This window comes from Sinocyclocheilus rhinocerous, unplaced genomic scaffold (assembly GCF_001515625.1).
Source record: "Sinocyclocheilus rhinocerous isolate Xijiao unplaced genomic scaffold, SAMN03320098_v1.1 scaffold2000, whole genome shotgun sequence".
NCBI lineage: Eukaryota > Metazoa > Chordata > Actinopteri > Cypriniformes > Cyprinidae > Sinocyclocheilus > Sinocyclocheilus rhinocerous.
In genome coordinates, this window is record NW_015630998.1 from 210,181 (window position 1) to 222,014 (window position 11,834).

Here is an 11,834-nt window from a genome sequence, read left to right on the forward strand (position 1 = left end):
TGTTTACTTTTCAATTTGCAAGTGTCGTGTTTGTAAAGATTTATTGATTTAAAATGAATTTGTACTTTTTTATTATTTCAATTTGAAAAGTAGTAAAAATCAGTGTTTTATTTATGATTGAAATCGTGCAGTAGTGTTTTTCTTCAGTGCTTTTTAAATGCTACAGAAAACGTGGATCAACTAGAAAGCCTTTAATGAAGCCAGAATTTATTTATTAAGTTTAGTAATTGAAACAAACGGCATCTCAAATCTATGTACACATCTTCATATTTGATTTTTTCCCCCCTGACATCCATGCAATTTTCAGCACATTTTTTAAAATTAAGATCATCAACATCAACCAGTTATGTAAAATATTTAGTACTACAGCTGTAAAACCACATTTTCATCAAGGTCTCAAACATAACATCATAAACATTTAAGAATATTTGGCATGATATTGATTTACATATATATGAATTGCTTTATGAAATCATGTTATGTGTATGTTAAATCCTTATATTTGATTTAAATGTGTTCAAGCACAATCGCAAAAAGACCAGAAAATCATATTTGCCTACATCAGACCATCTGTTAGTCAAGGTTACGGCCCATATACTTGTTCAGTAGCTCTAAATGATGTTTGTGTCATTCCTCTGTAGCCAACGGTCTTTATGCTGTTGACGGCCGAAGCCCTCGTCATAGTTACCCTTCCTTTTGAAAAGCTGCTGATAGTGGAAAACACAGTAGAATTCCCCATAGAGAGGCGCGTAGCCTTGAAGGCTAAAACCAAGCAAAACATCTTTTTAGTATGTTTATTGTTTATGATCTGTAGGCTATAAAAATTACATTAATATGGAGCATATTTGTAGATCTAACAGTTTTAAGCAACAGCTGCAATGTCAGCAAAGTTGGTTAACAGCTTAAGAGGCAAAGTCTGAAAGCTGGTGCAAAACTGCAACTTCAGCACTTCCTATTTAATGATTTGCTGTTATTTAGTTGCATTATGGTGCCAAAGTGTTTTCACTGATTTAGAATCGTAAATGTAATGTGTTTAAAATGTTGAAATTTCAGTGATGTTCATTATCGGCTTTTATCATTATCAACAACATTCTTACCTCAGTTTCTTTTTGCAGTGCTTGCAGCAGAAACAAGTTTTGTGAAAAACGAGTTTATCCGCTGCCATTCTTTCCATTGGGTAAACTGGTTTCAGACAGGCTGAGCATGTTTCCTGAGCTGCTGGCTGAAACTACAGTCACATGAAAGGGTTAACAAACCTCCATACCATAAGACTTTGGGTCAGAAGTTAGCTTTTAATTCACTTAAGCTATTAGGGTTTTTTTATGCAGCATTGGCTTTTGGAAAACACTGGTGTTAATCATGGGATTCACACTGTATGCATTGTAAAAGCTGTATTTTGGCTTCACAATGTCTATCCATCGGTTGAATTATATTTTTTTCTTAAAGATATGAAATCTTTTATCATTAGCTGCGTTTCCATCCACCTATTTTTATGCGAATTTTGGAATAGCGCATAAAAAATCGCTGGATGGAAATGCCAAGATGCGCATAAATTCTAAAAATGCGCGTAATCGTGCGCACATTTCGTTCCCTCGATTTATAAATTGTGTGCACAATTTACTAATTTGTTCCCACGATTTATAAATCGAGAGAACGAATTTGTAAATTGTGCGCACGATTGAACAAATCGAGGGAACGAATTAGTAAATCGTGCGCACAATTTATTTATTTTTTCTTGCATGTCATGTGCGGGGCTCTGTAGTACTCCTCTAAGTTCAAACAATTTCTAAATGATTAAATTCTGAAAACATTTTATAATGAATACATTTTACATTAACAAACATAATTACTTAATGGAATGTACATTTAATGTCAATTTAAATAGTTAAATATATTTAAAAAAGAAAATGTAAAGCATTTAAATAGAAATGTTGATTATTAAAAACACAGGATTATATACTTTGATCTTTGAATGTACATAAAATACTGAACTGCTAGGCATTTTAAAATGCTTGACTTTTTAAGAAATAATGTTACCAGAATATTTTCGGGAAATATTTTGGTTGATCACTGTGTTTCAGTCCATCCAATTTCATAAGAAAACAGCTATTTGTGAAAATTCATATAGCGTGATTTGTATGAAAGAAGTATGAAGGTCCTTCCCTAAACCTACCCCCTCAGTGGAGCGCAAGCAAATACGAAAACGTACAAACGCAGCCATACAAATTAACACAAATTTGCAACAAAATGAAAAAGTTATGAATTAACTCTGTTACTTTCAGTTTTCCTGTGATAACATAAGAGAAAACCTCACACTCGACAGATCATAGGAGACATCATGAAGCGCCACTTGCTGAAAGGACCTTGTGAAGTAATCCCAGAAGATGCTCTTTGGTTGGGTTTGAAACAACTATTACAAGAAAAGAAATCCAAGGCACTTCTTCTGGTCCAAAAAAGTTAAAAAGCCTTTATTCACACTTATGGCCATCTCAATAGAAACATTAAAAATGACTAAAACTCTGCACACTGAAGCATTTCGGCCTTCAGCCTTCCTCAGAGTGTGTCAGGTATCAAATGAATGACAGGTGTAGGTATAATTAATCTGTGACATTGGGAGAAAGGGCTTTTTAACTTTTTTGGTCAGGAAGAAGTGCCTTGGATTTCTTTTCTTGTAATAAGAGAAAAGCTGCTTACTGAAATTCATAATGTGACATGACACGTTTCTATATTGACAAATATGGCAGAAATTCAAATTATATTGTATTCACAGAAATATCAGAACCTGTTTATTGCATGACTGCAACACACTGAGGAAATCATAGTTTTAAAAAATATTAATTCACAAAAAAACTGAAACTGAAATACTAACAAACGGAAACAGGAATAGTGAAGTATCATTCAAAAGATAACCAAGCAAAAAAGTACACACAAAAAAATGCATTGGCTGTCACATGATTAGATGTGATAAATTTCATTTATATTGCAACCAAAACCAACATAAATTTCGAAATAAATTTACAGTGGGGGACGGTCTTCTCTAATAAAAGGTGTGTTGATTCTTGGGTACGTGACAATTTCCGTTGTGGCTGGACTGCTCATGATGAGCTTTTTAGAAGTTGTCCTGGTTTCAGGTTGGGTTGTCACGACTGTGGAGGTTTTCGAGGAGTAGAATTTGTTGCCAAAGCAGTCCGTCCTCTCATAGTTCTCGCTGATGGTTTTTGTTCCGGTGACTCTCTCTACTTCAGGCCCGGTTTGCACTTCCAGCACACTGACCTGCCGCCGTGGATTCGCAGGGCTCGAGGATGCTCCTTTTGTGACAGAACATTGCCTGCGGTCTGAAGGCACACTACAGCAGCACTGCAGCTTGGTCTCTTCTTTGGGTTCTTCCTTCAGGGGACTGATCTGAGGTGATGGCGACTCCGTAGGCTTCCTCGCTGCAGACTGAATGGAAATAAACGAAGGAGATGCTGGTGAGGCTGATCTCTGTTTCGTTGTGGGAATAAAAAGCTCTGGCTTTTTCTTTGTTGTTGACTGTTCAGAAACTCTCTTTCCGATCTGGTTTTGAGCTTTTGGTGATTTGCTTGACCCAATGCTGATTTTCCTGATATTACCTGCAGGAGGTGAACCTTGTACAGCCACCATTGACTCCCTGAAGAGACCAGAAAGTCCTACAATGTCAGAATCAGATTTTAGAGTCGATACTGAGTAAAGAGCCTTTTTAATGGCCTCCTCTATATCCATGAGTCTTGCAAGCGTTTGGTCTTTTAAACGGATGATCTCAGCACCAGCTTTCTCCAGGTCCTCAAAAGCTACCTCCATTGATGACATCATCTCAGGTTCACTTGGTGCTCCAGTATGTTCTGGTGGGACTATTTTTGGCTTGATTTTCTTCTCCCGAGGCACGATCCAATCAGGTACGCTCTCAAAAATGTTTTTAAGTGAGCTCACGTCCACTTTGTTGGTGTCTTCTTCGATTTCCTCCACTTTGGAGAGTATGTTTTTGAGTTCGTCTTGCTTTTTCAGCTTGTCAAAGATCTCCATGACAGCTGGCACGTTTCCTTTCATGATTTCATCCAAGTGCACCGAGAGCCTCTGCCTTCGCTCATCCTCAGTCTCTCCTCTAATTTTCTTTTCCCGTCTCACCACTCCACTAACTTGTTGATCATCGCTTTTATCATTTCTCTTTTCACGGTTGTTGGTATCTGTCTTACAAGTCTCGCCTGAGGGGTCATTGTTGTGAGGAGGAGGAATTCCCTGTGCTGTTTCAGTTTCCAAAGTGGTAGAGTTGCTAATGGAGTTCTTCACGTTTTCTTTTGCCATTTTGATTCTTTTTGGTTTTACAGGAGGCACTGAACCACTCGGCTTTACCCCAAAGTTTTGAAGAGTAGCATGAAATCCTGTGGAAGATTCATTGACAATGCTTTCTGGGGAGCTCTTTGGAGTTTCTTCAACAACCTCTACACCATTTAGCTTTTTATCTTTAGGACTTTCAGTGTTGCTCACTGATGTATCACTGGGCTCATGTTCATTAGCATCAGTATGCTGTGCTCTTTTGCAGAGTGCATTTTCATGAGACGGGCATTGTTTGGAAGTTGAAGATTCATTAATCTGCTCAGTTGGTGGTTTTGAAGAAGTAGGAGGGACTTGGCATTTGTTGAGACGTTCTGCGTCAGTTTCAGAACCAAGAGGGTTTGGCTTAAGTTTTAAATGATCTGGTTTAGGTGGGATAGCTGGTTTGGGTCCAACAGGAGTTTTACGATTTTTAGCAGATGTTTCTACAGAGACAGGCAAAGGAGAACATGTCTTTGGTTTGTTTTCAAGTGACCTTTCACAAGGGGTTGTGTCAGTTCCCTCAGGTGATTTTAAAGTTTCCTTTTCAGCTTGAGGCACAGGAGACGATGTTGCTGACTTATTTTCTTTAGTCCTATCACTTGTCTGGTTCATCATCACTTCATCTGTCTTTTTGTGTCCTGCATATCCTTTAGCAGAATTCCTATAAATCATTGCAGCTTTAAAATCACCCTTTGTGACATTAAAATTCGACTTTCCCAAGGAATCAAGAGCTGCCTGTATGCTACCTCTCATAACATCCTCCTTACTTTCTTCTTCCAGTTCAGTTTTGGAAAACTGTGAGAGCTCTTCATTTTCACTTACATTATCATTGTTTTTCACATGTGTAAACTCATGGGTCATTGAACCAGAATCACAGATTTGTTGGGTTTGGTTTGTTTGGGAGGCATGTTTTGCTTGTACACTCTTCTGAAGAGCTTTTGCCTCTATTGTCGCCTGATGAAGATTCATAATGGCTGTTTGTAAATTCACCAACTCATCGTCTTCAACAACATCAACTAGTTCTGCTTGAAGAACGACTCCATCATCCATGATCTCTTGATTTTGGAGACTTCTTTCTTTTTTTAGATGGTCATCTGTGTCAGAACAATGTTCAGATTGGTTTGTTGCTTCTGCATCATCATTTTCATTATTTACCAAACTTTCTTTAGGTGACACTTTTGACTTGTTTTTATCCAACTGCATGCTTGTGTCATCTATATTGGTAGCAAAAAAGGCTTTGATACTGTTAACTTCACCTGGTATAATCTCACTTGTTTTCTCTGATTCCCCAGTAGATGCACCTATATCTACATCTGATGATGTTTCCTGCAGGCATTTTAGAGGATCAAGGTCTCCTTTCTCAATGCAGCTCTGGAATAGCTGCACATTACTAGTTTTGTTTGTATCTACTACTGAAGAACTTTCTGATGAACTAATATCTGTCTTCAGATCACAATTTTCAGACTCGGGAACATTCCTTAGACTTGAGGGAATGGATCTAAAATCAATTTGACCAAACTCCATTACCCCTGTACTGTCTTCACTGTGGATGAATAGAGCATAAACAGTTATCTCTCTCGTTCCTGTGGCTCCATCTTGTATTAAGACTCCTTTTCTGATGGACTTCTCTTGACTGAGTAGATCTTCAGTAATCTGCACCACATTGGCAGTTCTGCACTCTTTATCTCGAGTGAATGGAAGTTGTTGGACAATGGGGACATCTACTTTCTGAATCTCCACATTGCCCTGACTGTCCTCTTTTAGGAAGGTCACAATTGGGTTCAAGTTTGTTCCTGGTAGCATCTGAAGCATGATGTTCTTTATGCTTCCAGTCACTATCTCTTCATCCTGAATTTCTGGTCTTGTATCTTCTTGTATGAAGTTATATCTTGCTTTTTTGACATTGCCATTTTCATTAGCTTCGAGGATGGTTCCATCAGAATGCATGATACTGAAGTTGCATAAAGAAACTAGAGTTTCTTGTGTGTTCTCCAGGATGGTTTCTGATTCTTCCTTGGTTTGCTGATTGATCTTATCAAGTGGAGTTGATTCAAACATTTGAGCTCTGTTTCTTACATTTGCCTTCAGCAGTTCTTGTTCTTGGCCGAAGTTGTCATTTGTTGGTGAGATGTTCTCCTTGTCATGTGATACTGTTTCGAAGACCTGTTTGGCTTTAGATATACTTACAAACACCTCATTTGTGTCAATGAGGTCATTGGTTAGACTGTTATTGTGAAGGTCTGATGTTTCTTTTCCGTCAGTCTCAAATTGACTCTTTGGTTTTTGGTGTGATCGACTTTCTTCCTCACAAACAATGTTTTTCCTTGGACAGGGGTTTTGACTATCCATCGATTGAGTTTCGAACATTCTGCGCGTGGCTTTCACATCCACCTTTATGCTCTGCTCTGATGTCACTTCCTCTGATTTGTTGAGTTGAGGTTTGTTGTCTTCATTGTGGGAGTTAGACGTAGGTTGTTCAAACATGCAGACGCTTCTCTTGATGTCCCCCTCTTGAAACTCCTTTTTCATCTGCAGTTTTTGATCCTGGATATCCACTGAATTGATTTCATGGTTCTCAAACAGCCAGCACCTGGACTGGAACTCACTCTGGTGTCCAGTGCCTGTGTCTGGGTCCATGTTAAGAATATCAGCCAACTCCTCTTCTACCAAACTGTCTACATTTTTCAGCTCAGGGTAAGTGTGCTTTAGCAGTCGTCTAAGCTCGCATTTCTGTCGCCGTTGATGCTGAATGGACATTGCTTCTCTTGTAGGGGGTGGTGATGTAAAGGGTCTTTCATGTTCATCAGGGCTGGTTTCCAGATGGTCTATTGGAGGATTTGATTCAGGTACATATGCAATGCTGTTTTGTGCACCTTCAGCCATCTAAAAAACAAAGAACGACCTCATTAGATTACTGTAGCTAATATATTAGCCTATTATTTCAAATGGTTATAATAAACTTTTAGCAAACATAAATGGTTAAGAAGTTAAACATACCTGTTGAACTGTAAGGAAGCCAAACCGCATGCCAAAGAAAACCAGCGTTTTGAGCCAAACATTTCTAATAGTTAATCATTTCAGCAATCTGAATACAGGCAGTTGAGAATGTTATAACTTATGTTAGTAATGTTATTATGAGCGCAAAAGACCAGTGAAAACACCCACAATGATTATATGTTCTGTCCTGCAAATGAGTAGTTAATCAAACACAGTAAATTTAGTTTCCTATGTTATTATTTTATTTCACACCTGAGAGCTAAGGGTTCACCACCAGAATTTATTTATTTAAGTATGCGATTACAGAAAGACAAGCTGCTAATGTTTTAGAGCACTAAACTAAATAGTTATTTTTTAAGAATAATGTGCATTTTTAATAAAACACAATATTTATACACACTATTACAAATTACGTTCACTACAGGGGTGAAGTTTGCTACAGTGGTTAATTGGGACACTAAATCAAATGAAGAAGCCAAAATAAGGTTTACCACTAGATTAAAATATATACTGTATTTGAAACTAATTTTCTTTACCTTGATTGTGTTCTGCCTTTTTCCAGTTGGAGAAGTGATATTCTGGTCCTAGAACAAATAAAAATCAAGGACATTACAAGTATGTCTGAGGTGCTTATATGATCAAAACGTAACCAGGAACTGATTTTACTAACTTAATTTCATATAAAACATAATTTATATATACCCATGTTCCTTGAACTTGTAGCTAGAACCATGACATACTGTAAACCGAAAATATTTTTCAGCAGCTGTTACATGCATTTTATTTAGCAGCATTTTCTTCCTGTAGCCTGCTTTAGTCTCATCCCCTTGGCCCCAAAGGTCACCACATGTATCATGAAGAATACAAGTACTAACTGGTTTCAAGAGGTTTCCCGCAGGTTCTGCAGCTGCCACTTTTGACAGATATAGTGCAGACAAAGCTTTGACAGAAATAGACGGTTTCTCCAATCCGTTGAGAGCCGAGTTGTCTCTGAAGTCTGCGACTGACCTTCTTTTATCCTCTGTAATACAGCAGAAAGATCAGAATCATGATATGGTTATTGTGACTCAAACTTTGACTGCTAATTTCCTGAATAAAGGAATGAAATCAAGGTCAACATCTGTGCTTTTACAACCGAGACCCACAGACACACACATCAGGGGCACCAAAGACTTTCTGAACTGTCAGATGTAAGTTTCATTTAAAAAGAACAGTTTTTCTTTCAGTGGGAGGTGAGCCGTCATGTGATTTGTCAGGGATATTGTTTGTTAGTTTTACAAGAGACTTAATCTGTGACCCAGCAAGCTTTCAGCAGGGTTTTTAGATTTAAGTGTAAATTACACTCTTAAAAATAAAGGTGCTTAAAAGGTTCTTCACAGCAATGCCATAGAAGAACCATTTTTGGTTCCACAAAGAACCATTTGAACCATCTCGTTCTTAGCTTTTTATAATCTGAAGAACACAAAGATTCTTTAAATGTTAAAGGTTCTTTATCAAACCAGAGACAAAAAGGTTCTATGGCATCGTGAAGCACCTTTATTTTTAAGAGTGTATGATGGTGCAAAGTCTATTTGTGTCAAATCAAGCCATCTCCATTCATAACCTTGCATACTATCTTCATACTAAAGCCTTCCAAAATGATTATAATTTTACAATCTGCTTCAAGTAATATATGTGCTTAGTACTACTACATTAAATAGACTAACATAATTACAGAGACCCCCTTACTTTCAGCAGACACAAGGACCCCCAAACATAAAAAAACAGTGTTTTAACAATTTATGGTTTTAATTTTTATTACACTAACAAACATTATTACCCTTTTTTATTGCATAACAGATCATTCATGTATCACATTTGCAAATAAAATCATATATCCACAGATCTCCAAAGGACCTTCACGGACCTCTGCTTTTTGAAAACTGTGCGGTTGATATATTGATTTTTACTCCAAACATGCATCCATTAATGCTTGTTTATGTTAAATCCATTTTGTAGGAGTTTATCTTTTTGGAATGGTGATGGTTATGATAGTTACTGCTCTGTCAGCTCTCATTATAGTAATGTGGACAGCTGCTATGAATGCAAGTCATCAGTGTAGTGTGCAAAGTGCACTCAGAAACTAGGCTGGAAAACATCTGACTCTCCGTGACACAGATACCAATGGGATTTCCAGTCGTGAACCAAGAAGCAGCACACAGCTTGCTTGAATGAGCAGAAGGGTACAGACTAATAATCAGTTTCAAGGGCAAAACATTGCCTTGCCTCAAGCCTGTGAAATAAAATTATGATCAACTGTGACTGTATTTTAGTATCTGAATAGTATGTAGGAACTCAAACTCACTATCTGATAGACTTAAAGGGTTAGTTCACCCAAAAATGAAAATTAGACTGTGTTTTACTTACCCTCGAAGCATCCTAGGTGTATATGACTTTCTTCTTTCAGACGAATCCAGTCGGAGTTATATTAAAAATCGTCCTGGCTATTCCAAGCTCTATCATTGCAGTCAGCGGGAGTTGCAGTTGAACAGTCCATAAGTTGTCAAATAAAGCGTGGCTTCAGCAAATGACAGATAACGGAAGTGAGAGAAAAGTGTTTATTACGTTTGAAATATGGATATTTTTCTTACAAAAACACATGGATTCGCTACAGGAGGCCTTTATTCACCCCCCGGAGCCGTGTCAGGGACGTTTTATTATGGATGCGCACACTTTATTTGACGACTTGTGGACTGAAGCAATGCAACACCCGCTGACTGCAATGATAGAGCTTGGACTAGCCAGGACAATTTTTAATATAACTCCGACTGGATTCGTCTGAAAGAAGAAAGTCATATACACCTAGGATGCATCGAGGGTGAGTAAAACACAAGCTAATTTTCATTTTTGGGTGAACTAACCCTTTAAATCTATTTTTTATCGTAGTAAAACATTTACTTATGAAGTGCATCTGCATTAAATCACACTTGCTAACCATCTGATCTAGGTATCACAATGATTATGGGATTATTTTTCTTGGTTCCATAATCATTGGTTAAATTACTATGTTTTGTTGTCCAGTTTACCACAAAAGCATTCTCCAAAAGCTATTCATTAACAACACATTGTAGATTTTCTTTAAAATGGTCTAAAAACAAAATGTGATGAGGAAAAGTGAAGCAAAGTGTCCAAACAGACATCCTCTTTAACTAATTTCAGCATGTCAGTAAGTTGAAAATTAACATATGATTATGTATTTGCTGGTTACCAATGTTCCAACCACAGTAAGGTTAAGCTTGTTTTCCAACCTGTTTTTAACACACAAATGAATAATCAAATTCTGGAAATCCCATGTCCCTGGTCACACAACAGTGGTTGTCTATAATAGATATGTTGTGGGAAATCCTCTTTAGCACACGCATTATTTGAAGCAATATAACGGTTTAAAAATGTGTAAACAAACTCACCATTCAGCGCTCTTTCTCTTTGCTCATAAGCTTAACTCAAATCCCTCTGAATTACTTTATTACTTAGTTCAATAATGATCCTTTGACTGGTCTACTAGTCTTTGACGCGGCCATGTGTGTCCTCTGAGTGTGTCAGCAAGCCTGTGACCGTTTCTGTGCTGGTAACAGCTGACCCTGTCCGGCTCCCATGGAAGGATAAGTGCCAGCCAGCTATTTTAGGAGCTATTCTGCTATTGCTACACCAGGCTGAGTCAATCACTTGTTGAGATACGTACCTACTTTTCCAGTCTGCCCCAACCCAGCACTCAGAAATGACTAAAATAAGCATGTTATTTTCATCTCACATCATTGGGAACAGTTGTTGTTGCTCCTGCTGTGATGTCATCTGGCGTTTCCTCAATTACAATTTGGATACCTCTCACATGTGGCCCAAGTTATATCATGAGCAACGTATTAGAAAATAAAATGTATTTTCTATATTACACTGGTAGTTTGATTTGACTGTGTTTGCAATATTATGTGCTTTGTGACTCGCATGATCTTGTATATAGTTTGCCCTTGACATTTAGGTCACATGATAGTCTGTCAACATATGAAATTTAACCTTGAACTGAAATCCTTACTGGTGGTGTTTTCAGAGGTTAGCATTGCTATTACTATTGCTTATAATTTTGAACAAACCCTAAACTGGGTACTTGAAATGTCCTGTATTGTTTGGGGTATGGACATGATACCTCAAATCTTGCGGCTAGATGTTTTGATCAGACTTACAATAAACAATAACAATAACAACTAACAATAAATAATGCAAAAAGAAAAACCCACAACATCCTAGAAATTGCTTAGAAATGCTCTTGAAACTCCCGTAAGGCAAAAAATTACTAAAATGTCTCCAAATATATGAGAAAATGTAATATATATAAAAATGTAACGTATGTACAATATATAAAATAATCTATAGCATTAGCATAACTTTTTCTACAATATATCTCAAAATGCATTAAATAATATACTTTTTAATTTAAATACAGCATAAATAAATAAATTTACACACACACA

At 37.3% G+C, this 11,834-nt stretch overlaps 1 protein-coding gene across 1 annotated transcript in view; it reads right to left on the reverse strand.

Moving 5' to 3' along the window:
• Nucleotides 1-2,950: 2,950 nt before the first annotated feature.
• Nucleotides 2,951-11,834, reverse strand: part of LOC107741012 (xin actin-binding repeat-containing protein 1-like) — a 14,430-nt gene continuing 5,546 nt past the window's right edge. The window contains exons 8-10 of the mRNA XM_016553589.1: nucleotides 8,205-8,350; nucleotides 7,866-7,913; nucleotides 2,951-7,215 (exon numbers count right to left, since the gene is read on the reverse strand). Coding sequence (XP_016409075.1) covers nucleotides 3,016-7,215; nucleotides 7,866-7,913; nucleotides 8,205-8,350 — 4,394 coding nt within the window. The 3' untranslated portion in view covers nucleotides 2,951-3,015. The remainder of the gene's footprint in view (nucleotides 7,216-7,865; nucleotides 7,914-8,204; nucleotides 8,351-11,834) is intronic.